This window comes from Quercus suber, unplaced genomic scaffold (assembly GCF_002906115.3).
Source record: "Quercus suber isolate HL8 unplaced genomic scaffold, Cork oak 2.0 scaffold_499, whole genome shotgun sequence".
NCBI classification, from domain to species: domain Eukaryota; kingdom Viridiplantae; phylum Streptophyta; class Magnoliopsida; order Fagales; family Fagaceae; genus Quercus; species Quercus suber.
The window spans coordinates 403814-431696 of record NW_027069948.1 but is presented as its reverse complement, the minus strand read 5'-3'; the positions used below and the strand labels follow the sequence as shown (position 1 = coordinate 431696).

At 39.8% G+C, this 27883-nt stretch overlaps 2 protein-coding genes across 2 annotated transcripts; one reads left to right on the top strand and one right to left on the bottom strand.

The window, feature by feature from the left end:
* Nucleotides 1-5641: 5641 nt before the first annotated feature.
* LOC112008862 (probable indole-3-acetic acid-amido synthetase GH3.1) lies at nt 5642-8114 on the top strand. Its single transcript, XM_024041216.2, has 3 exons — nt 5642-6132; nt 6264-6365; nt 6491-8114. Exons 1-3 carry the CDS (start codon nt 5813-5815, stop codon nt 7866-7868), a joined length of 1800 nt encoding a protein of 599 aa, XP_023896984.1. The 5' UTR covers nt 5642-5812; the 3' UTR covers nt 7869-8114.
* Nucleotides 8115-23135: 15021 nt separating this feature from the next.
* On the bottom strand, nt 23136-24509 carry LOC112008881 (uncharacterized). The gene has a single exon (XM_065763239.1). It carries the CDS (start codon nt 24507-24509, stop codon nt 23136-23138), a length of 1374 nt encoding a protein of 457 aa, XP_065619311.1.
* Nucleotides 24510-27883: the final 3374 nt, after the last annotated feature.

Here is a 27883-nt window from a genome sequence, read left to right as displayed (position 1 = left end):
AGTAAGTGGGTCAAAGGCACAAAACTACGGGGGTTAATTAATTTTTTATTATAATTGTTCTTTCGAAGGTCAAAATCGAGTTTCAATTTGCACAATGTATGTCTGTGTCGAACTACCTAGAAGCTTATAATTTTTAAGTTTGTAATTATTAATTTCAACTCACAAGTGCGCACCAATGTATTATCTGTGGTCAAGGTACATATAGTGGAGAATCTAGTCAGCAAAGGATGCAGTTATGAATTTATATGATACTACCATCGAGTTCAGTGCATCATCAAATTTTTTTTTTTTGGTGATCGATGACCTTTCAAATTTATAAATTTGGTAAAATAACACTGATTAACAATTTATTTAAAGAAATGTTTTATAGAAAAAAAACAATTAATGTCTTTTAAAAAAAAATTAATATTTTGACAGCTTTTTTATTTTCCATAAAAGTGGTGTCAATACTTTCCTAAAATGGATTGTTAACTAATGTCTTAAAGATACTCGTTAATATGAACTCAAATAAAATTTGTAATGTCCTTAATTAACAAAAGTTGCATAAGTCTCTAGCAATAATGTACGCTCTCAATTTGTCACCTAACAGAGACCCCAATTATTTAAACAAATCTTTTGTCTAATTATCTAAATTTGGTGAAACTGAAAAGAGAGACAACTTTGTTGATTTGTTCCTTTTTTTTTATGAGAGATTTGTTCATGTTTGATCAATTTAAAACAAGAAGTTGGTCAGAGTTATCTATGATATAAAGTGGTGATCTAAGCTTAACCTAATCGGATTACCTATACATTTAGATATAGGATGAGAGGTCCCATTCCATCCATTTTTTAACAAACAAAGAGAGATAAAAGCTTTTTACGTGTCCCTTGCTTTTTGATTAGAATAATTGAGTAGTCACGGTCTCTGATGCTAAATTTTTCCAAAAACCTAACCATGGAAGGAAAATCAATAAGAGGGAAAGTATACTGCTCTTTCCCTTACACCCAAAACTGTTCCATCTTAGTTTGACTATTGACAACTCAAGCTAGGAAATTTTCGAAGAACTCCAAATTTTGACAATTACAACTCTTTGATACCAGCAAGTAATTATATGCCGTGGCTGTTGGTACACGCCATCACAATTTTTATATGAATTATGTATGACAAAAGTGAGCAGGTTTAAGGTCTACAAAAATTAGTTATATAGGCGTGAATAATTTTGGAGCTAGTCATCTAGCAACTTTTGGCTTGAGACTTTGAGTTCATATATATATATATATATATATATTTTATTGGGAAAAGTTAATGAGTGTTCTAAATACATTGGTTTATGAAATATTTTTAAAAAATTTTAAAGGAAAAAAAAAAAAGCGAATAAAGTTTTTGATAGCTTTTTATATTTTTCATGAAAGTAGTATTAAAATTTTTCTTAAATGTTCAATTAACAAGTATTCGTTAACAGAAAATTTTAAATATTTTTAGTTTGAGACTTTGAGTTCATATATATTTTATTATTTATTTATTTTTTGTAGTTTTTGTTACGCAATCTTCCACAATTTCGTGAAGCATTGTTCATGCAGCTACAGTTCGTATGAATGAGTCATTCATTTTGTTTTTATATATGCAAGTTTCAAGGATAGGTCATCCAACTAAACCAAAATTAAAAAAAAAAATATATATATATATATGTAGAAATGTGATTGGATAAATTATAGTATATAAGCATTGCAATGTGAGGAAAGAAATTCAAAAAATGCACGGTGACTTGAAGAGCATCAACTCTTTATATATATATATATATATATAAAGGTGAACATCAAGGATAATATTATGTCGGTTGGCTGCAGAATTTTTTATATTATATGTTTTAGCTTCTAATTATTTTACTAATATATGATAGTGACGGTTAATAACAGTCTTCTAGTCTTAGTTACAGTTGTTTTGCTCATTAATTAAGAATACTTATACTTGTTATTTTAATGCTTAAAATAATTATTTATTTAAAGAATGCCTTATGAAACAACCTATGGATCATTTGTACAAGCTAACATTCCGGCCGACGTAAGTTATAAAATTGTGAAGAGGCACCCAACCAAACAGGGTACATACAATTATTAAAGTACAAGGATTATTTCATAAATACAAGCACTTTTAAGGATTGCAAGTTGAGCCGAACCTGCAAAAGTTGAGTTCATTACGTTTTTAAAATATGACCCGTGAGCTTGACAATAAGCCATAAACTTCTAGAAATTCAAATAATAATCACTAAAGGCCTTTGATATCCCGGACTGGTAATAAACTCTACTTAATCATAATTCTAACATTCTCTCATGTATGGATTCAAACTCCACCTTTATAAGTGGGACTTAATGAGTTAAATTTTTAATATTTCTTAAATAAGAGGTAGATCGGACATAAGATTTGGACTTATAACCACTTACTCTAATATAATGATAAATTACTGGTTGTCATAAAATATTAAGTTGTTAATACATAATAAATTTAATCATGTAATTATTATTCTAGCCATGGGAAAAAAAAACGTATTTGTTGCTATAAAATTCATAATGTGATACTCTTGAAAGGTATGATAACATAGGTACAAATTAGAAAACTAAATGGCATGAAACATACATCTATGGATCGTATAATAAATAATAATATTTTATTTGGTTAGTTCAACTTAATCAATATAGAATTATAGATAAAGATATTTATTTGGTTAGTTCAACTTTCATGAAAAATATTTAAAATTCTAACAATTCTTTAATGATTTAAAATTATAAATAATTGTTAAAATTTAAGGAAATCTATTTGGTAGAATACCCAAGGAAATCTAGAGGAGCTAAATCCTCCGCATATATGCACACAAATTTAAAGTGTTAGGTGTGCAATTTAACTTTTTTTTTTTAAAAAAAAAAAATCATTTAATAGAGTATTGAAGGTAACTTAACTCTGCCTAAAGACATTTATTATCAACAAATAATTTATAATAAAAACTAATGAGTAATGCTACATATATAAAACTATTTTACAACATTTATACAAACTGCTGATGTAACTTTAGCATTTTTCAAATAGTTATTGTACTTAAAAATGTAATGTTAGTAATGGACCCATATTAGAACTAGTAAAAATTTGTCATATCAGCAGTTTATAAAAATGTTGTAAAATAATTTGTGTCTATAGCATTACTAAAAAATAATAATTAAATCTACTATAGATTTTATTACAAAAAAAAAAAAAAAAATTACAAACTGATGTAGCAAAAATGTAATTGGTGCCATCTAACAACACAATAAATAAATGCTTGAATTTCTTTTTTAGTGATTAGCAACGCGTGTAAGGATTATGTAGTAAAGTTTGTAGCATCATTAGCATAATTCAGTTATGAAATCAAACTTCTTAAAGAAATTTCATTTAACACATTGAGAAGCCAATACACACGGTTAATGACTTTCTAACTTACACTTTCATTTATTTGGTAAGTTAATAACCACTTTTGAAGAAAAAAATTTTAAGAAAAAAATCATTTAAAATAGAATATTAAATGTATTTTAACTATACTTAAAGAAATTTATTAATAAAGTATTTAAAAATTCCAACTTCTTCACGTAGTGTCGTTTAATTCACTGAAAAGTCAATAAATGGTACTTAATAACTTTTCTAAGTAGACTTTCCTTCCTTTATTTGGAGAGCCCATAACCTTTTTTCACCTTTTAAGAACTTATAAATAGTATTTATATTTAAGGAACAATGTTTTAAATGATGTTCCCTTGGTAATTCAGATTTTCTAAAACGGGACTAAGTAAATTAGAAGGGACTAAGTATAAGTTTGTCTTACTAATAAAAGGAAATTCAACCACTTTAATTTGTGCAAGTGCTCCAATGAACCATTGACAAGTTTTGTGTTAGAAAAAAGATGCATTGCATTTCATAGATAAGAATTAAATGCTCTCCTTTCCTTTTTATTCATTAGAAGAGTTAATGAAACATCATTTAATACATTATATTCCAAACAAAAGGTATAAAACTCCAAAGATGCCCTATTTAAGTTAAACTTAATTAAATGAAATTAATAAACAAAAGGAATAAACGCCAAAGATAACATATTTAATTTAAATTTAATTAAATGAAATTAATAAACAAAAGGTATAAAACTCCAAAGAGACCCTATTTAATTTAAACTTAATTAAATGAAATTAATAAAAAAAAAAGGTGTAAAAATCCAAAGATACCCTATTTGATTTAAACTTAATTAAATGAAATTAGTAAACAAGAGTATTGGCTTTCAAAAACGAGAAATGTTAATGGATATCCTAATAGCATTTGTTAGTGAACCATTTTAGACAAATTTTTATGGGAAAATGAAAAAATAATTAATGTTTTGACGGCTTTTTCTATTTCTTTTAAAAATGATGTCAGAACTTTTAAAAAATGATTTGTTAACAATTGTCCAAGGACACCTATTAACAAATACCCTTCAAATAATAATAAAAAATGTTTAAAAAGATAATAATATTGAATGAGTATATTGCGTATTCATATCACATAAGGATGAACTCTAAGTGAAGAAACTATTGATACAATCCACCTTTATGTAAAAGGAGGTTATAAATCCATCGGATACACTAAATAATTTTATCTTGAAATGGTATAGAGATCACCAATGGAAGAAGTACTCCTTAACTAATGTTCTTAATACATTGCCTAAGATCATTGTTTCTAAACCTTTATTGTAGGCATGGTCATAGTAGTGATATAACTCTACAGTGTTTTTCTTCTTTAATCAATTAACACCCCTCAAAAAAAAAAAAAAAAAAATCTGTATGTTAGGACTTCAAATTACTTATTGAATAAATGTTAACAAAACACAACTTTTACTTTTGTACACATATTATTCTTTCCTTATTATTATTATTATTATTATTTTTTTTTTTTGGTTGATCATGACTATTATCCAAACTTCACTCACTTTAATTGGGTTAAGGCACTTTTTTTTTTTTTTTTTTTTGAGGATTAAGGCCCTTCAGCACCCACTTTTTACTACATGTTTATCATTGATCTTTCCAAGCATGGAATATTATTAAACGGTCTTCTCATAAAGTCTATAAGCAAAAACAAAAACGAAAAACAAGAAAAAAGGGTCTATACAATGGGAATCAAGTCAATCAACAGTACAATTGATTTAAGGCATCTGTCTCACGTGAAAATGGGCGTACAATAGTTGCTGTTTCCTACACCCTCACCCTATCGCTATCCACGACCAACAGTTTTACCAGAAAGCAGCCTTATTGTTTGGTGACGCGTTATTATCTTCCAAAAAAACACAGCAAAATTAATAAATCTCTACCCTTTTGCTCCGCTGACATGGCGGTCACCTAACCCCACATGCCCGCCTTATTTTTGGCCATCTCTACGTGTTGTGGGCCCCTACCTTGTCCCCATTCTTCCCTACACTGACTCACCGAGGCCAAAATTGTATTACTCGTTTTTCACTTTCCACGGCCCCTCTCGCCTCTCACTCTAAAAGCCTCCCTTTTGTCTCTCACCCACATTGGACCCCACCCATTACATGGCATGTGACGTGTCACTCTCTTCAAAATACACTTTTATGTCCTCCCATCTATATATATATGCAACCCCCATTACTCCAATCTCACACCCAGATTCAGCAACAACAAAAAATCTTTAGAGTCCAAAAGTGCCTTAACACACACCCAGTCTTTAGAGTCCAAAACAGACAAAAAACCCATCATCTCAAACACAGTTTCTCTCAAAAGAAAATTCTCATATTCTCGTCTTAATTTCTAGAGTCCTAAAACCAAAAAAATGGCTGTTGGTTCTGCTATTTCATCCCCTCTTGGCCCTGCAGCTTGTGACAAAGACGCCAAGGCTCTCCAATTCATCGAAGAGACCACAAGAAACGCCGATTTGGTTCAAGAGAAAGTCTTGGCTGAAATCTTAGCCAGAAATGCCAACACTGAGTACCTCAAAAGGTTCAACCTTAACGGTGCCACAGACCGTGACACTTTCAAATCCAAGCTACCCATGATTACCTACGAGGATCTTCAGCCTGAAATCCAACGTATTGCTAATGGAGACCGCTCTCCTATTCTCTCTGCTCACCCCATCTCTGAGTTCCTCACCAGGTATAAATATATATATTAATAAAACCCATCATTGTATAATTGTATTTGATTAAGCTCTAAGCAAAAAAAAAAAATTAAAACTTAAAACTTGGACTCAAATTTATGTGTTTTTTGCTTGGAAATTTTTACAGTTCTGGGACTTCAGCTGGGGAAAGAAAACTGATGCCAACAATTCAGGAAGAGTTGGATCGTCGCCAGCTACTGTACAGCCTTCTCATGCCTGTGATGAACCTGTAAGTAAAAAATTAAATTTAAATTAAATAATGTAAGAGTTAATTTATGAGTATTATTTAATTAATAATTAGTATATTTATTTTAACTAAAATGTTGTTCTTATTTCTTTTTTGGAATGTGACAGTTATGTGCCGGGTTTGGACAAAGGAAAAGGCTTGTACTTCTTGTTTGTGAAGTCCGAAACCAAGACTCCGGGTGGGCTGTTGGCCCGACCCGTTCTCACCAGCTACTACAAGAGTGAGCACTTCAAGACCCGACCCTATGACCCGTACAATGTCTACACAAGCCCCAATGAGGCAATCCTATGCCCGGATTCATTCCAAAGCATGTACACCCAAATGCTATGTGGCCTTATCCAACGCAACCAAGTCCTCCGCCTTGGCGCAGTCTTCGCCTCGGGTCTCCTCCGTGCCATCCGCTTTCTCCAACTCAATTGGACCCAACTTGTCCACGACCTGAAAACCGGGACTCTCAACCCGAAAATTACTGACCTGGCTCTAAAAGAAACCATGACCCGTATCCTGAAACCCGACCCAGAAATGTCCAATTTTATTACCAAGGAATGCTCAAAGGAAAATTGGGAGGGAATTTTAACTAGAATTTGGCCCAACACAAAGTACTTGGATGTGATTGTTACTGGAGCTATGGCACAGTATATTCCAACGTTGGATTACTATAGTGGTGGATTGCCACTCGCTTGTACTATGTATGCGTCCTCGGAGTGTTACTTTGGCCTAAACCTGAACCCCATGTGTAAACCTTCGGAAGTGTCTTATACCATAATGCCAAACATGGCCTACTTCGAGTTTCTGCCTCACGAGCCTAACTCGGCCGGGTGGACAACTCGTGACTCACCTCCAAAACTTGTTGACCTTGTTGATGTAGAGGTTGGGAAAGAGTATGAGCTCGTGATCAGTACCTACGCAGGACTTTGCAGGTACCGAGTTGGTGACATCCTCCGAGTCACCGGGTTCCACAACTCGGCCCCACAGTTCCACTTCGTGAGGAGGAAGAACGTGTTGTTGAGTATTGACTCAGACAAGACTGACGAGGCCGAGTTACAGAAAGCTGTGGAGAATGCGTTGCAGCTGTTGAAAGAGTTCAACACCAGTGTCGTTGAGTACACGAGTTACGCTGATACGAAGACGATTCCTGGTCACTACGTGATATATTGGGAGCTTTTGGTTAAAGACTCGGCTAACTCGCCAAGTGGGGAAGTACTAAGTCAGTGCTGTTTGGCGATGGAGGAATCGCTTAACTCAGTGTACAGACAAGGCCGAGTTGCTGACAACTCAATTGGACCGCTTGAGATACGTGTGGTCAAAAACGGTACGTTTGAGGAGTTAATGGATTATGCAATTTCAAGAGGGGCCTCTATCAACCAATACAAGGTGCCGAGGTGTGTGAATTTTACACCCATAATGGAGCTTTTGGATTCTAGGGCCGTCTCAACACATTTTAGTCCGGCCTTACCACATTGGACCCCCGAAAGAAAACGCTAAAAACCGACCCAATCTGACTCAACCCGAATACAAGTCAATGAGATGCTCATATTAGATTCTCTTGTGTTATTTCTTATAGTTAATTATTTAGTTTTTTTTCTTTTTTTTTGGGGTCTGTTGCATAATGAGTAGGTTCTGTGGAAAGTTGAAAAGGAAAAGTGAATGTGGGATTAGGATGTTTCAGGGGTCAGTTTTTGTATTATGGTTCAATTAACTTGTGGAAATTAAGGATGTTACATTTGAAAAGTTTTTTGTCTAGTGATTTGTTTCTTTCATGCATTTTTGATGGAAAGGAGTTTCTTTATGTCCTTTGTAGATTAGGTATTACAACACAAACATCCAAAAAAAATTTTTAAGTTGCCGACTTAACTCATCATAACTCTTAAATTTGGTTATTGGTTCAAGGCAAAGAAATAATTTGATTTTATATAAAAGATTAAAGAAATATGATACCCATTTCCTTCTCATTGAGGTAAAAAAATAAGCTAATTTTTTTACTTATTTTCTGAAAATAAATATAAGTAATTTCACCTTTGAAAAAAATTTCTCGTGAAGCTAATATTGTATTCCTCAAAGGTTATATTAAATCAATCAATTTATTTTTACCACAAATGTTTAAGTTAAAGGTGGATGGTATTAGTCCTACCAACAGTGAATCGCATTGGATTTGTATTTGTGCTCAATTTGATTAATCTTTCTTTTAAACTTAGTTAAAATATTTCCTACTTGCACAAAATTAATTGTGTGAACTGTGCATATAACCTTTTTTACTATTTACCTTTGATTTTGAAACTAGAACATAAATATCATAAACTGTAATTGACAAAAAAAAAAGTGTTGTATCAGTTTTGCGTAGACAATAATGGGCTCAAAAACTTATTGAAATGCCATTTGTTCTCAAAAGCTTAAGATAATGACAACATTTATGAAAGTCAAGGCGAAATGATTTTGATGTCTTTTTCTTTTCTTTTTTTCTTGCCAGTCTTTTTAAAGTTTTGAGATAATTTGGTATCTAGCATGTGATCAACAGCTCACCGACGGTTTATGCAATTTCTTGATGTTGATATTTTGACATAGCAACAATATAGCATCATATTTCACTGGTTTGGAATTTTCTGTGAATATACACTGTTATGGCACCATGTGCAAAACACAAACAAATTGAGTGGTCTTCAATGCTGTCCAAGATATTTGAGATCCTCTAGTGGATTTCAATTCTAAGTTTCACTAAAATTCATTTTGATTAGTTTTCTAATTTTCAAGTTTAATCAATCAAGGCATTTTCGTTAACTTCTGTTAATTTTTTTTTAAATAATAAAATCTGAAAAACATTTTTCAATCATTAATTGGATTTTTAAAATTTTTTTGAAATTTAAAGAAAAAAAATTAAAAATTTAGATAATTAACTACAACATTTAACCAAAGTTGATAAACATGTTTAATTTGAAATATGAAGGACTGAAATGAATAAAAGAAAAATTAGAGGATTGAAATGAATTATAATGAAACATAGAAGGTGAGTTTACATTTTAGCCTAATTTTTACCATCATAAGCAAGATACATAATATAAGTGTCAATTTCTCAAAAGAAGTTCCACACGTATCCATTTATGTAGCAGTTGATCAAAGATTTCTTTTCTTTTTCTTTCTTTCTTATTTTTTTTTGGTTTGATTAGGTATTTTTGTTTGTTTGTTTCTTCTTACAGTTTCTTAAGAAAGAAAAAACTCTTGTATGGTTTTGATGGATATCCAAAAATTAAGAAATCTTTTCAAGACTAGATCATGAATAATAGAATACCATAGCGTCACATTATAATTTGGCTTCATCTTGTTGTACTCTTACTACTATGGCAACGTAATTGTGATTACCAAATAGATATAAACCATATTTATTGCCGAAGGTTAACGTTTTTTTTTTTCTTGAAAGCTTAGGATCCTATATAATTAATTTGATAGCGTGACCCAATTGCTTAGTGATTTATACAACACAACAGTTGATGGAGACACTTCGATGCAAACCAAAGTCCTCTTCGACAATCCTGATAAAAATTTACAGGAACACATTATTATTAATTATCGAGATTGTCTCCCTAGTGACGTGCATGGAGAGAGTTAAAAGTTTCTTTTACTTGTTTTAGTTGGTGAATCTGTGCGAATGAAATTATGAAATACACAGTACACACAGACGAAAAAGACACATTGAATGAAAATTTTAATGTGTCTGTTATAGTAAATTAACTCCATCATATATAGTCCAACCAAAGAAAACACAAAAGCTGTCACTACTCAATTGTACTAGTTCGTTATTCCAATTATATAGCCCCATCACAGACCAATAAAAGGATTCAATAATTGTCCAATTAATTAAAACTGTTGCACTTTGCTTTTGAAAAATCATGAAGTAAGTTTGCTGTATTTATAAATTTTGCAGTCCTGTACTAAAAAGCCAAGCAGACCATACTGTCAAGGGCTCAAGAACCAACTCATTGTCTGGAACGAAAGACAGTACTTGCCACACCATTTAGCAACACATGAGATGAGAATTTTGAAGATTTGTTCAAATCCATAAATCAATCAAAGTCCCAATCCATTCGTATATTTCATCAATGAAAAACAATTGTCATTCCATACATTAACATAATCCGAACTCATCCCAGGTTAAATTGCTAATTTGACCTTCCAACTATAGGACAAGGTACAATGTAATTACTCAACTATTAATTGTATTGATTTAGTCCCTCAACTTATAATTGTGACAATTCGATCTCTCAAGCCTGAAGGTTTTCCCAAGCCTATAGTCCTTTAGTCATCGAGGCTCTGGCTGCTCTTCATGATCTTCAACTAGCGCGGGATCTTGGCTTCACACATGCTGTCTTGGAAGGTGACTGTCTACAGGTTATGTCGGCCCTACAAAGCGGATGTGAAGTTCTTTCAACTGCTGGTCTGTTCATTGACGAGGCTCGGAGTAGTTCACAGTTTTTTCAAAAATTACTTTACTTGCATGTTAGGCGAGAAGGTAATAAAGTTGCTCATTGTATGACACAATATGCTTCAAACATTTCTAATTTTGTGGTATGCATGGAGACTGTTCCATTCACAGTTTATGATGTAATTCTGAATGATTCAGCCAATCTTCTTGAATAAAAGTTAAGCGAGTTGGTTTTTCAAAAAAAAAAAAAAACAAAAACAAAAACAAAAAAAAACTTATAAATTAAGTCAATTTCATCCCTCAACTAAGGTGGCACATGATTCTTAAAAAAAAAAAAAAAACCTTAAGGTGGCCCAAGCCATGCAATTTAGATGGAGATTTAAAAAAAAAAAAAATTATGGTTTTGAGGGTAAGATTAGGCTCATGGACCAAAAGTATCCTGCTAAGTGGGCTAAGGCTACTTGCAAAATCTGAGAATTCATATGAGAAATCACATGCTTGCTACTTCCATGCAAATAAAATTCTGGTTGCTATCAACATTCAGGTGGCTTAGTTGGTAAGAAATCAGGCTAGCAAGTCTCAGGATTTGGGTTCAAACCTCAACAATTAGCTGTGTGTTAGTACTCCTTATATCTTATCTTCGATATCCCAAATGGTCAACCTAACTTATCTGATTAGTGTGTGTTAATGCTCCTTATATCTTATCTCCAACATTCCAAACGGTTGACCTAACTTAACTGACTGTGAGTATGGGATTCTACCTGGGAATGGTTAGGGTGCTACCATGCTCAAGCTAGGTAGGAAAACCACACTGATTGACCCCTAACCATTTTTCAATTACCAAAAAAAAAAAAAAAACAGTAGTTGCTTTGCATAAGAATCTGGCTTAACCCTTTTAAGGCAAGAAAAAACACTTGACTTTATGGAAGGATCTCAAATGAGATTTGACACATTTAGCAAGTTCACTTACTGCTTATTTGGCCTAAATTAAAGGATTCAGAATCTGTGAAGCATGACATTTTTGTTTTTGTTTTTAATACACTTAAAAAAAAAAAAAAATAGAAACACATAATTTCTAATCATCTTTATCTAATCAACATTATCTCCCCAATATTATAAAAAATTATCATTCTCTTAAAATTCTTAAATTGTTTAAAAATTTCTATTTTGATTACAATTTGAAAATTTTGATAATTCTATCAAGTTTATCTATCATTTATTTTTCTTGGTGGGAGTGAAACACATTCCCAAATCCCCTCAAAAGACTCTCACAATAAGCACCATTTTTTTTTACTTCTTTGTTATATCATTTGAGAATTTGATTGCGTTATAAAGTTGGAAAGGGAAGAGAATTTGAAATGAACATCGAATGCTAAGAAATAGTGCGTGATCGATGTAAGTTTTACAATTCGAAAAATTTTGATAACTCTATCCAGTTTATCTATCATTTATTTTTCTTGGTGGGAGTGAAACACATTCCCAAATCCCCTCAAAAGATCCTCACAATAAGCACTTTTTATTTTTATTTTTTATATCATTTGAGAATTTGATTGTGTTATAAAGTTGGAAAGGGAAGAGAATTTGAAATGAACATCGAATGCTAAGAAATAGTGCGTGATCGATGTAAGTTTTACAATTCGAAAAATTTTGATAACTCTATCAAATTTATCTATCATTTATTTTTCTTGGTGGGAGTGAAACACATTCCCAAATCCCCTTAGAAGATCCTCACAATAAGCACTTTTTATTTTTTATTTTTTTTATCATTTGAGAATTTGATTGCGTTATACAGTTGGAAATGGAAGAGAATTTGAAATGAACATTGAATGCTAAGAAATAGTGTGTGATCAATGTAAGTTACATTGATACTAGTTTCTATCTTTCCTTTATGATTGGATCCTTCATCACATGAGATTACATATGAATTATGTAACATCCTGTGGTATTAGTATTACCCCTTTTTGGCTCTTTCGCATCAGTCTGAGCTGACCCTTCTGTCAAGGCAGAAGTATTTTTCTAACAAAGAGTATTTGTCAAAAGAGCGATCATTTTGTGCCCATATCTACAATTCTACACCATAGGTCTATACCACTTTCAAAGGGGTATATCATGATTAAATGTTCTTCACGTGAAACCAACTTACAGATTATTGAGCGGGGTGTGAATATAACAAGGGAAGAAGGCTTGAAAAAAAAGGTGATATTTGGATTTTGGAGTAGTATACCTGTATAAGCAATTGGTGTTTTGGTAGGAGTATTTTTTTTTTTTCCTGAAAATATTCTAACATTTATTTATTCTTTAAAAAAATGAAAAAAAAGAAGGAAATTTAAAAAAGCCGAACTTAAAAATTAAAAACTTGTCAAATAAACTAGTGGCGAACAAACAATTCTATCATCACTACAAAACACACAGGTCTATAGCCGCGTTTTTAAGAAACGCGGCTATAGGTTAAGTCTATAGCCACGTTTATAATTGGTTTTAGCCGTATTCATAAATGTAACTATAGATCCAGCCAAAATTTTTTTTAAAGGGGGACTTATAGCCGCGTTTCTATAGGCTAAGTTTATAGTCGCATTCATAAATGTGGCTATAGGTCCAGTCAAATATATATATATATATAAAAGAGGACTTATAGCCGTGTTTAAAAAACGCGACTATAGCTAACCTATAGCCGCATTTTTAAAATGTGGCTATAGGTTAAGTCTATAGTTGCGTTCATAAAAATGGACGTGGCTATAGGTCCAGCCAAATATATATTTTTTTAAAAGATGACCTATAGCCGCGTTTAAAAAACACAGTTATAGGCTAAGTTTATAAAATATTAAACAGTACTATTTATAAAATATTTATGTATAAAATTATATTATATATAATAAAAGTTGGGCTTAGGCGTTGTGGTTGCTCCAAATGGCGGCACTAAATTGCAGAAATTTTCTTAGATATTTTAAGGAACAAAAAATATAAGTTTTCTTCACCTATAATTTCTAAGTGAATAAAAATCTTAATTTGATTAAAGTTGAATTACACTTGCTGTATTTCTAAGTGGATAAAAATACAACGATGTAGTGTTTAATTTGTTCTTGTAGGGACCGGGTTTGAGCACTTCTACGGGTTGAGGGAGTGGACCCAAGCCCAACTTGCCCCGCAATGAATTTATAGAGAATGGGTTCAAGAACTAGGCGTTAGTGAGAAGTGTAACGACCATGCATGGCTGCATGTGGGTTAGATAACCTGAACATGAATTGGGATGCGTAATAATACTCCTCGGACGTGTTCTCAAGGGCTTGGAGCTCTTATAATTTCTTTGAAGGGTGATTACAAGGTTTTCTCAGAGAATACAGGTTGCTACAGTACTCCTTAGGTTATATCTTCGTCCCCTCCTTCAGGAGGGGTTCCTTACATTATATACCCTTCTCCCAATCGATCCTAGCCCTACATTTGTTGAGGAATTAGGCCATTACTTGAGTGCTTGTCCCATCAGCCGCCTTCCCATTCTCTCTGTGGGTTGCGGCAACTAAGGTGGCACTGTTGTGGAGTCCTCTCCTCATTAATCCGGCCAGGACGTTAGTTGAGGGCATTTAATGTGGAGGTGACAGTTCGTCCTAAACTTGCTCCTCCACCATGCTTCCATTACTGGCGCGTGGTACTTGCTTTCTGTTTTTTGAATAGTCAGGAAGGCTTCCTTGATGGTGTGTTGCTTGTTTACTTTATGGTGTCGGATGTCCGAGGACAGGATCGTCCTCGGCGTGGTTTATTGGGCTTCTGGGCTTCTTACTTTTGTCCTCAGACCTTGGACACCTCCTCGGCTCTGGCCTTCGGCCTTGGAACGAAGTGGGCTAGGTTGTCTGACTTGCTAGCCCCACAATAGCCCCTCAAAATCTTGCTGTTCGCATTCTTGGGCGGAGAGGAGGATTTTGACGTCCTCGGGCCTGCGACGTGTCCCATCGAGTCTTGTCCCGTATCATTGCTGGAGTCTTTTCATCTGCCCAAGACGCGTTACTGACGCCTCGGTGCGCGCAACGCGTCCTCCATTAAATTCTGACGGCTTTGTGCTCCCCACGTTCAACGGGAGGATGACAATCCAACGGTGAGGATTTGCCTAGCATTTATGGGCGGGAAAACCCACACGGCTCCTCGATTTGGGGTATAAATACCCACTCGAACTGCCGTTCCCTCTGTTTACTCGCAACCAAGAGCTCTTGCGCATACATCCTAAGTCCAGCCAAATTTCCACCTACATCTCCAGCATAAAAAGCCTGTCCGAGGAGCTTCTCCTCATTTCTGTAAGTCACTCTATCTCTCTCCGAGCTCTCTTCTTCTCTATTCCTTCTTCTCTTTCATTTGCTCTTTCTTAGCTCTCTTAGGCATCACTTGGGATGGGTAGGTTTAAGAAGTATGTCTATACTGAGGAGGCGATGGAGAAATTCATCGCCGACTATAAGATACCCAGCAACGTGGGCTTGAGGTATTGTGAGGAAGGGGAGTGGCACCTTCGGAGGCAGGAGGGCGAGGTGGTGATTCCCATCGTTGCCTTCCTTGAAGGTGGCATGAGAATCCCCATGGGATCGGTGATGAGGGGCTACCTGACGTACTTCCGGCTAGCCCCCACCCAGTGTGCCACCAACGTCTTCAGAATTCTGGGTTGTGTGGACGCCCTGAACGAGAAGATGGGGCTAAGGCTGACCCATCAAGACGTAAACTGGTGTTACAACCTTCAGTGCTTGAAGGGTAAGTCGTACTACATGAACACAAGGGACGACAGGGTCTGGCTTATCCAGTGCCTCCCCGAGTCCAGCAAGGGGCTGAACAAGGACTTTCTCATCGTGTCCGGAGAGTGGCACGATGGCCTTCATTGCCTAACGACGGAGGGGACACTAGGTGGGGCAATAGGAGTAGGAGGGGGTTCACGGATTTTAGTTTACTTCATTCATTTCATTCATTCATTTTTTTTTTTTTTTTTGCATCGTTTGGTTACTAACATGAATACGTCTTCTTTCTGTAGATCTGCACACCTTCACGCGCCACTTCAACTTGATCAACAGGGAGGACTTGCAGAAAGTGCTAAGGGCAGAGATTTTTGTGAACAAAGTCGATAATCAAGTTAGGGCCGCTCATAGGATCTTGGGATACACCCCGGTTCAAAAATCGTTTGCGGCACCGAAGTACGTGATCAGAGCGAAAGACCCTCGGCTGCGAAAAATAACTGTGACCGAGGACGGGTTCCAGTTCCCCGAGGAGCCCTCCACATCAGAAGGCGTAGCATCAGCAGGTCCCTCTTCCCCCCATAGATTCGCAGAGGCCGCAGAAGAAAGCCTAGAGAGAGAAGAGGAAGTTGCTGACTTTGGCCCTGCCGAGGACGAGTTTGACGTGTTTGAACAAGTCCACCAGTCCGAGGACCCCCCAAGAGACTTGGGTGACCCTCGCCTGACTGAAGCGGACTTCCTAACGACCGAATCCTCTCCTCGGCTTGAGATGGGTTACAAGAAGAAGCCCCAATCCAGCCTACTTGACCTAATCGAAGGCCAATCGGGGAAGTCTAAGCCAAAGCTTCCCCTTCCTCCTCCAAAGACTCATCCTGCCCAGAGCAGGTTGGCCTCGACCCAGTCTAGGCTTCCTCCTCCTCCACCTTAGACGAGTCCGCCCTCTAAGCATGAGCCCACTGATCCTAAGCAGAAAAAGGATAAGGGCAAAAGGCCAATTGAGGACAAATTTGGGTCCACACAGGAGGGGAGCGATACTCGGCGGCCCTTGAAACAGTTGAAGATAGACTCCCAAGGCCAAGATAAACAGGTTGATGCCCAGCCCGAGGTTCAGGCCTGGCTTCCTGCCCCAATGCTCCATGGGGGACCTTTGAGGGATGACTCCTCCCTCAGGGATTTTAGAGGGGGCGAAGGCGCGTATGTGGCCGACGTGCTGGAAAGGTGCCTGTTACTCCCTGCGGACATGGCAGAGCTGGGGACTATGAGGAGTAGGGAGGTCTTCCTCAGCCTCAAGCGGTACTTGGGAACGGTAAGATCCTCAACACTTGTGATTTTTTCTGGTTTCAGTTTTTCTTCCCCTTTTCTGAGCTCGGCTCATTATGTACCCATTTTGTTTGGCAGGCCGTCCAGGCCACTTATAGGTTGGAGGAGGCGGCCCACGACCAAGGAAAGGCCATGGATGCAGAGCGTAAGAAACGCTTGGAGGCCACTCAGACCCTCAAAAACTCCGAGGTTGACCTTGCCACGGCCCGGAAGGAGCTGAAGACGATGACCAGGGCCCGGGACAACGCCGTGTCAGGTTTCGCTGGTTTCCAAAAGTAGGCCGAAGATCAGACGAGGCGATTGGGTGAGGCAGAGGAGCAGCTGAAGATCGCGAAGGAGCTGCTTGCTGATCTGACGAAGAAGGTGGCTACTGCTAAGGAAGCCAAAAAGGTGGCTGAATGGGCCAAGGATGAGGCTGTGAGGGCCAAGTTTGAGGCTGACCAAGGTAGGGAGGAGGCCTGGGCCTCTAAGGAGGAAGCCGAGGAGGCAGCTTATGCTGCGGGGGTGGCCGAGACGAAAGCTGCCTTTAAGGCTCAAGTCCCCGAGGTGTGCAGGCGCTACTTCTCCGAGGTTTGGAAGGAGGCTTTCAAACAAGCTGGGGTCGAGGCCTCGTCTAACCTGTGGAAGGAGGAGAGTGTGTACTACCCCCCTACCATCCGCGAGGCTGCCCCAGATGGCTCTGAGGCTGAGGAGGCTGCTGAGGAGGCTGTTGAAGAAGCTGGTGCTACCCCGGGTGAGGGAGCCTTGGTCGCTAGACCTACTGGTGAGCTTGTCCAAGGGAGTGACCCTCCCGGGGTAGCTGGATCAGGTGAAGGCCCTAACAAGGAAGCGCCCCAAGAGGTTGCGAAGTCCTCCTCTGAAGCCCAGGTTTCTTCCGCTAAGGAGGCAGCCATTCCTACCATGCCTCTGTAGGCCATTCCTCTTAGCCAAAGCTCAGAGGACCTTGAGGTTGCCATGGACTAGCCACCTACTGGGGGGAGAAATTAAGTGGAAGGAGTAGGCCCCTTGGCGCCCCTGTCTGCTTTGTTTTGTCATTTCTTTTGTCTTTTGCTTCATTCTTCACTTTTTTTTTTTTTTTTTTTTTTTACGTTGTAATGTGACGCTTATCATGTAACTTCTATGGATTTAATGCAATGTGACTCTTATTTCTCTTTCCGTTTGCTCTGGCTGTTTGCCCATTTGCGCGTTATCCGTTTTCTCCCATCTCCCTTTTTTTTTTTTTTTTACTTGTATAATTTTAACATCAACTGCACCTCGGCCAGTCACGGCAGTGATTGCAATAACATGAAGGCATGCATTCATAGGTAGACCTTTTATGTCCCAAGGACTAGGTAGGGCTCTGGCCTCTCCCAACATTCTAACACTTAGAATCTTTCGAAGTAGTTAGTTTTCCCCATAGGCTTGAGTCCGAGGACCATGCAATGCCTTGGTTCTGTGTAACACTTAGACTCTTTTGAAGTAGTTAGTTTCCCCACAGGCTTGAGTCCGAGGACCATGCAATGCCTTGGTTTTGTTTAACACTTAGGCTCTTTTGGAGTAGTTAGTTTCCTCATAGGCTTGAGTCTGAGGACCATGTAATGGCTTGGTTCTGTCTAACACTTAGGCTCTTTTGGAGTAGTTAGTTTCCCCATAGGCTTGAGTCCGAGGACCATGCAATGCCTTGGTTCTGTCTAACGCTTAGAATCTTTTTGAAGTAGTTAGTTTCCCCATAGGCTTGAGTCCGAGGACCATGCAATACCTTGGTTCTGTCTAACACTTAGAATCTTTTGAAGTAGTTAGTTTCCCCATAGGCTTGAGTCCGAGGATCATGCAATGCCTTGGTTCTGTCTAACACTTAGGCTCTTTTGGAGTAGTTAGTTTCCCCATAGGCTTGAGTCCGAGGACCATGCAATGCCTTGGTTCTGTCTAACGCTTAGAATCTTTTGAAGTAGTTAGTTTCCCCATAGGCTTGAGTCCGAGGACCATGCAATGCCTTGGTTCTGTCTAACACTTAGAATCTTTTGAAGTAGTTAGTTTCCTCATAGGCTTGAGTCCGAGGACCATGCAATGCCTTGGTTCTGTCTAACACTTAGGCTCTTTTGGAGTAGTTAGTTTCCCCATAGGCTTAAGTCCAAGGACCATGCAATGCCTTGGTTCTGTCTAACGCTTAGAATCTTTTGAAGTAGTTAGTTTCCCTATAGGCTTGAGTTCGAGGACCATGCAATGCCTTAGTTCTGTCTAACACTTAGAATCTTTTGAAGTAGTTAGTTTTCCCATAGGCTTGAGTCCGAGGACCATGCAATGCCTTAGTTCTGTCTAACACTTAGAATCTTTTGAAGTAGTTAGTTTCCCTATAGGCTTGAGTCCGAGGACCATGCAATGCCTTAGTTCTGTCTAACACTTAGGCTCTTTTGAAGTAGTTAGTTTCCCCATAGGCTTGAGTCCGAGGATCATGCAATGCCTTGGTTCTGTCTAACACTTAGGCTGTCCGTCCAAAAATGAGATACATAATTGAGATAGGCTAAGAATTGGAATCCAAAAAGACTTCTTCATTAATAATAATACCTTTTCAGGTTATTTACATTCCATGGACGAGGTACAGGTTTTTCGTCTAAATCTTCTAAATAATATGCGCCTATCCCTGCTATTGAGGTAATTTGGTAGGGGCCTTCCCAGTTGGGTCCCAGTTTTCCCTAGGATGGGTTCCTGGCAGCCCCGACAACCTTTCTCAGCACCAGGTCCCCCGGTGCCAGTGGGCTGAGCTTCACATTGGTGTCATATCCTTGCTTGAGCTTTTATTGGTAATAGGCCAGCTGGATCATTGCTCGTTCCCTTCGTTCGTCCACCAGGTCCAGGTTCCTCCCCAGCAGTTCATTATTGCTGCTTGGAGTGAAAGAGCTTGTCCTTAGCGTCCGGAAGTTCGTTTCCAAGGGGATCACCGCCTCGGCGCCATAAGTCATGGCAAAAGGTGTTTCCCCCGTTGACTGCCGGGCTGTAGTGTGGTACGTCCATAGAACGTGGGGCAGCTCCTCTGCCCATCTTCCCTTGGCATCGTCCAGTCTCTTCTTAAGCCCATTGACGATAACCTTGTTGACAGCCTTTGCCTGTCCGTTTCCCTGAGGGTAGACGGGCGTCGAATATCTGTTTATGATCCCAAGTTCACAATAGTACCTCTTGAAGGCCTTGCTGTCGAATTGGAGCCCATTATCCGAGATGAGGGTATGAGGGACCCCGAATCGTGTGACAATGTTCCTCCAAAGAAATTTCTTTGCGTCCACGTCCCTGATATTGGCCAGTGGCTCGGCCTCGACCCATTTGGTGAAGTAGTCCGTGGCCACCAACAGATACTTCTTATTCCCTGGCGCTTTGGGGAAAGGTCCTATAATGTCCAAGCCCCATTGGGCGAACGACCAGGGACTGGACAAAGGATTGAGGACCCCTCCTGGCTGGTGAATATTTGGGGCGAACCTTTGGCACTGGTCACACCTCTTGACATACTCTAGGGCCTTCTGCTGCATTCCCGGCCACCAATATCCTTGTGTGACGGCTAGGTGAGACGGGGATCTCCTTCCTGTGTGACTCCCACAGATTCCTTCATGCAGTTCTTCGAGCAGTAATTCTGCTGCCTCGGGGTGGATGCACAGCAGGTATGGCCCAGAGTAGGAGCGCCTGTATAGTTTATGATCCTCAGACAGCCAGAACTGAGGAGCTTTTCTTCGTACTTTCTTAGCTTCTGACTTATCCTTGGGCAGGATATCGTCTTTGAGGAATTTCACTATGGGGTCCATCCAGTTGGGACCCACCTCAACCTGATGGACGGGGATCGCTCCCTTTGCCACTTCATTCGCTCTCTCCAGATGCTCCACAAGTATGATTCGAGGTAGACCCTCTGCCGAGGAAGTTGTGAGTGTGGCTAATGAGTCGGCATGGCTGTTCCCACTCCGGGGAATATGAGAGAAGCTGAAGAGGTCGAACTCCGACTGCGAGTGCTTGACCTGGCTCAGGTATTCTTGCATTCTCGAATCTCTGGCCTCCATCTGTCCCTTTACCTGTCCTACCACCAATCTCGAGTCTGAGAACATCTCTATTGATCTTTCTCCCATCTTTTGTACCATGACCATCCCTTGCAGCAATGGCTTATACTCGGTCTCGTTGTTTGTGGCTGAGAATCCGAGCCTCAGGGACTTCTCTATGACATGATCCTCAGGGGATACTAATACTAGCCCCACTCCGGACCCCCTCTGGTTTGCCGTGCCATCAACATATACCTTTCGGCATGGTAACCCTAGGATGGGGACCGCCCCAACTGATTTCTCATCAAAGCTCTTCTCCTCGGTTGCTACTTCCACAGTAGGTTCGGCGAACTCGGCCGTCAAATCCGCCAGAACCTGGCCTTTTATGGAGGTCCGAGGCATATATTTGACTTCAAAGGTCCCAAGGATTGTGTTCCACTTCGCGATTCTCCCGGTGTAATCGGCAATCCGAAGTACAGACTTCAGGGGTAGTCTGGTTAGGACGACCACTGTGTGGGCTTGGAAGTAGTGGGGGAGCTTTCACGTGGTGTGGACCACAGCCAGTATGGCCTTCTTCAATGGCAGGTACTTGACCTCCGCTTCATGCAGCGACTTGCTGAAGTAATAAACTGGCTTTTGAATGCCATTGTCGTCCCGTATCAGTACTAGGCTCACTGCGTGGGGCGCCACAACAAGGTATGCGTACAAGACCTCGTCGGCCTCAGGATTGGACATGATAGGCGGCCGAGATAGGTACTCCTTGAGTTGTTGGAAAGCTACAACACAATCCTCGGACCACTCAAATCCTTTCCATTTGTTGATCAGGAGATAGAAGGGCCTACACCTGTCAGTCGACCTGGAAATGAATCGGTTTAAAGCTGCGATCATCCCAGTAAGTTTTTGGACCTCTTTGGGGTTCTGCGGAGGCTTCAGATTATGAATAGCCTTGATTTGGTCAGGGTCAACTTCGATTCCCCTGTGGGTGATCATGTATCCCAGAAACTTGCCTGAGCCTACCCCAAACGAGCATTTTGAGGCATTTAGGTGCAGCTTGTGCTTTCTCAGGACGCCAAATGTGCGGTCGAGGTCCCCCAGATGTTCGGATACTGCTTTACTCTTCACCACCATATCGTCAACATAGACCTCGATGCTCTTGCCCAGCATTGGCTCAAACATCCTCGTCATCATCCTTTGATAGGTGGACCCTGTGTTCTTCAGTCTGAACGGCATTACTTTGTAGTGGTAGTTCCCGACGGGCGTTACGAAGGCTGTCTTCTCCTGGTCTTCCAGGGCCAATGGTATCTGATGATAGCCTTGAAAGGCGTCTAGGAAGCTCATTCGGGGATGGCCCGTGGTCGCATCTACCAACTGGTCGATTCGAGGCATGGGGAACAGGTCTTTCGGACACACCTTATTTAGGTCAGTGAAGTCCACACAGACCCTCCACTTTTCGCTCTTCTTCTTGACCACCACAGTGTTGGCTAGCCACTCGGGATAAAAAACCTCTTTGATAGCCCCGGCACGCTTAAATTTATTCACCTCTTCCCTGATGGCATCAACGTGCTCCCTCGATGGGTGCCGGGGCGGCTGTTTCTTGGGCACTATGGATGGACTGACGTTGAGATGGTGACAGATGAAGGATGGGTCAATCCCTGGGGCGTCGTAGGGGTCCCATGCAAATACGTCGATATTGCTTCTGAGGAACTCAACCAGCTCCTCTTACTCGGTGGGAGGCAGCCGAGCCCCGACCCGAAAGAACTTCGCTGGATCGTCACCAATTACCACCTTCTCCAGGTCCTCACACTTGGCCTCCTCGGCAGCTACATTAGGGTGCGCTACCGGGGTCTTTGATTGCTATAAGCCCTCCTCGGTAGTGGCTGAGGGCTGTGCGTCAAGCTAATATGATATGGCAGCCACCGTACTGCCTTGCTGTGGGCTGGCAACCGCGGATCTCTAGAACCTGATCCCCTGATGGGAATTTCACCTTCTGGTGCAAGGAGGAGGCAACGCCCCCCAAAGTGTGGAGCCAAGGCCTTCCTACGATGGCCGTGTAAGGGGAGTATGTGTCCACCACTATGAAGTTCGCCTCCACCACTTCTGGGCCGGTCTGTATGGGCAGCCGGATCATGCCCTTTGGGATGACGAGCATCCCGTCGAAGCTCATTAGGGGGGAGCTATAAGGCGTCAAGTCCTCTGGTCTTAGCCCCAGCCCCTTGTAGAGGTCTGGGTACATGACCTCGGCCGCACTGCCACCATCCACCATCACTCTCCTCACGTCGTAGCCCCAAATTCTGAGGGTGACCACCAGAGCATCATCATGGGGCTAGGTGGTCCTAATCTTGTCTTCTTCTGAGAAACTCAAAGGAGGGCGGGAACTCCTCCTAGCCCTCTTCGGCTCTGTCTGAGACTCCTCAGCAGGCAGTTGGGCTACAGACAACACTCGCGAAGGGCGCGTGCCCGTTCTTCCCGGTGCCGCCAGGATTACGTTGATCGTGTTAGCCGGCTGCCCCATGGCGGCATCCCTCCGTGGCTCCTGGTACGTTTGGCCCTGATGATTATTAGGATGGTGCAGTAGGTGCTTCAGCTTTCCCTCCCGGACTAGCTGGTCCAGGTAGTTCTGGAGGTTCCTGCAGTCCTCCGTGGTATGTCCATGGTCCTGGTGGTATTGGCAGTAGCGATTCTGATTGCGCATCTCAGGTTCCCTAGCCATCTTATTTGGCCACCTGAAGTACGGTTCGTTCTTTATCTTTTCCAGCACCCTATGTACGGGTTCTCGGAACACGGCATTGACAGTCTGGGCGTTGGTCGCTCCGGATTGCCCATCGAAATCCCTCATCGGGCGGGCGTTGTTATACCGGTCCGACCTGAAATCCCTCCTCTCCTGAGGGATAACCTTCTCCTTCCCCTTGCCTTGTAGCATATCTTCCTTTACTCGCTTGTATTTATTGATCCGATCCATCAACTGCCGTACGCTAGTGGCGGGCTTACCAGATAAGGATTTCCTCAGGTCGTGCCCCATTGGTAGTCCATTCTTGAATGTATTGATGGCGACATCATCGTACTTGCCATCCAGCTCATTGTAAACCTCCCAATACTTGTCCGAGTAAGCCTTGAGAGTCTTCCCATCACGCATGGATAGGGATAGCAACGCGCTCATGGGCCGAGGAGGTTTGCTATTTGTGACAAAACGGGAACCAGAAGCCTGGGTCAGCTGTCTGTACGAGTCTATGGAATTCGTCCTTAGACCGTTGAACCACCTCATCGCCACAGGTCCCAAGCTGGATGGGAAGACCTTGCACATCAGCGCCTCGTTCTTGGAGTGGACAGCCATCCTCTGGTTAAACTGGCTCACATGCTCCACGGGGTCCGTTTTGCCGTTGTAAACAGTGAAGATTGGCTGTTGGAACCGCCGAGGGAGCATTGCCTCCTCTATACGACGTGTGAAGGGCGACTTGGAGAGCCGATCTAGTGCCTTGCTCATGGCGTCACTCCCTAAGCCCCTAGGAGTTGGGCTGTTGTGCTTGCGCCTATGGTAGCGCTCATTCTCGTGAGTGAAAGTCTCGCTCGGGGGTGTTCTTGCCCTTTGCCTGTAGTCGTCATCACTTTCGTCATCAGAGGGCTGGTCAGGGCTGGGTTCGGACCGTCTCCGTTGTGCGCGGCGTAGCTTCCTCTTCAAATCATCTATCTCACGCTGCATGACCACCTTATCATCTTATCTCTGGGATGTGTGTCTATGGGCCTCTTCAGATCGCGTGGCGTGGCCATTGTCGTGCTTCTAGGGCACATGCCCGTCTCGGCGGGTATGGCTTCCGCTAGTTGTTGAGGTATGCACGCTTCTCTCTCGAAATCGTCTGTTCTCCTCGTTTTGACCGCCCCCGGGGTCGCCATAGCTACCCTGGTGCTGGGATTTGGCTGGTTCAGGTCGATGGGGACTTGCTTGGTGAGGGCCTGATCCCACCATGCTTGGCTGTTGTCTTTACTAATGCACGAGTTCTTCCCACAGACGGCGCCAATTGTAGGGACCGGGTTTGAGCACTTCTACGGGTTGAGGGAGTGGACCTAAGCCCAGCTTGCCCCGCAATGAATTTATAGAGAATAGGTTCAAGAACTAGGTGTTAGTGAGAAGTGCAACGACCATGCTTGGCTGCATGTGGGTTAGATAACCTGAACGTGAATTAGGATGCGTAATAATGCTCCTCGGACGTGTTCTCAAGGGCTTGGAGCTCTTATAATTTCTTTGAAGGGTGATTACAAGGTTTTCTCAGAGAATACAGGTTGCTACAGTACTCCTTAGGTTATATCTTCGTCCCCTCCTTCAGGAGGGGTTCCTTACATTATATACCCTTCTCCCAATCGATCCTAGCCCTACATTTGTTGAGGAATTAGGCCATTACTTGAGTGCCTGTCCCATCAGCCGCCTTCCCATTCTCTCTGTGGGTTGCGGCAATCAAGGTGGCACTGTTGTGGAGTCCTCTCCTCATTAATGCGGCCAGGACGTTAGTTGAAGGCATTTAATGTGGAGGTTTCGTCCTGAACTTGCTCCTCCACTATGCTTCCATTGCTGGCGCGTGGTACTTGCTCTCTGCTCTTTGAATAGTCAGGAAGGCTCCTTTGATGGTGTGTTGCCTATTTACTTTATGGTGTCGGATGTCCGAGGACAGGATCATCCTCGGCGTGGTTTATTGGGCTTCTGGGTTTCTTACTTTCGTCCTTGGACCTTGGACACCTCCTCGGCTCGGGCCTTCGGCCTTGGAACAAAGTGGGCCGGGCTGTCTGACTTGCTGGTCCCACAGTTCTTTTCTTTAGTTTATTTTGTCTAAGGTTGCAACATAGTGTTTAGAATTTTTGTTTAAAAATTCTATTCAATTAATATTAGCTTTAGACTTTTTGTTCATATAAAATTCTTCAATGTGGATATATAAGTATTTCTAAGTGGATAAAAATACAGCAACGTAGTGTTTAATTTGTTCTTTTCTTTAGTTTATTTTGTCTAAGGTTGCAACGTGGAGTGTGTGTGTGTATATATATCAAATAATTCATAATTAATACTCATCATACAGATCTTTTGCACTATTCTTCTCTTCTTCTACCTACAACCTTACAAGTACGTATTTGTTTACTCTACTTTTTCTTCCCATCAAATTGAATATATTTTGTGTATTTGTTTAAGTTGATTTCCTTAAATTTAATCCAATTTAGAGAATTGTTACGGATTGTCAATTGATTTTTATTTTTTTATTTTTTTTATAGTGTTAGTTTGATTGTTTAGAAATTATATAAGATATATAATTTCTAACCTAAATTATAGAGTCTTAGATATAAATCATATCTTTATTAGATAAAGATATGATTTATATCAAAAAACGTGGATCATATTTCACGTGCATATGACCTCAAATATTAATATGATTTATTTATTAATTTGTAAAAATTAATATATATTAATAAAAATTACAATAGATGGATTGTCACTAGAGGTAGAGTATTATGGTGAGATGGATTGTAGTTGTTATATCATACAAAGTTCTATTATGTTTAACTCATCCGTGGCTACACTATTTTTATGTATTGTTTGCAATTTGGTTTTAGTGTGTTTATAGAAATTGTTAATCACTAAATTGTGTTTGTCATGCTTTCATTGTGCATTTCCTCTGTACTCCATATCAGTAGGCTTTCCCAAAGGCATGAGTTTTAAATTCCGAAACCAATTTGTTGTTGTTGTAGTTCACATGTTTTAAGTTTTAACCCTATATTCTTTAAGAAACCAATTAAAAATTATATGATTTTAGTCTTTGGGCTGAAAAATATCCTGTCTAGTCTCATGAATATGCATAGGACCAAAGTAATTAAATAAATTTATGTACTTATGAATCAAACATTAAGCACAATTCATTGATATAACGATACAATATAATTTATACGTCACACATATATGTATTGTTTAGATATGAGGATTCCTGCTATATTCATAGCATAGTATCACTTGTTCAACAAATGAGCTCACCTACGCATGCAAACCAATTAGGTTAGCAAATGAAGTTAAGACCATTCTAGCTTTCTGATCAAGGACTCTTGGTAAATTATGGTGACTAAAGCGTGAATTTCTCTCCAATAAAAAGGGGGATTAAAAATTTAAAGGTTCTTATATATCATTTGTTTTCTATACCAATTCTAACCTTTCTACGTATTACATAACCAAATAACAAAATATCATTTGGCTCAAACTTGTTAAATGATTAGTGAAACTACAAATATCGTGCAACTACAAATATTTTTTTTGATCAAATGATACTTATTACTAAAAAGTGTTTATCAAAAAAAATAAAAATAGAAAGTGAGGGAGGCTTAAATGGTTGTGCAGCTAAAAAAAAACAAAAAAAGGAGTCTCTCACGCTAAAAGACAAATCTTTAATGATGCATGTCCCATACGTTTATATGATTTGGAGTCTGGATCTGATGGATTTTTGGGGTTTTGCAGGGGTTGAGAGGCGAATAATTTACGATATTGTGAATGTGTTGGAGAGTGTTGGGGTGAGAGATTCATTCAATTTTTTCACCTTCTAATTCAAAAAAAAAAAAAAAAAAAAATCATCTTTATTTTGTAGTTATTGAATTTTGCCATGCTTAAGATTTTGTGTTTCTATGGTTCAATTTTTTTAGGTTCTTGCAAGAAGAGCTAAGAATCAATATACCTGGAAAGGGTTTGGTGCAATCCCTATAGCCTTAAAGGAACTCAAGGTTTTTTTATTTATTTATGTAAGTTATAGTTGGAAGCTTAAATATTTGGAATAGAATTGCGATTTTTGTGTTTAGTACTGTTTCAGGAAGAGGGTATGAGAGAAAATACCAACGTCTTTGATGGCAATGACTATGCCAAAGTATGTGAATTTATAGGGTTTTAAGTACCTTAAGTTTCTTAAATTTTTGTTGTTCAGCTAGTTTTTTATTTGATTCTCCTGATTGTGGTACATACTTCTAATATTTCTGGATTGTTGTTATAGTGCCTCACTGAATTAGAACCATTCTCAATGCCTATTGCATATTTGTGTACTAATGGCCTTCCAGCTTAGT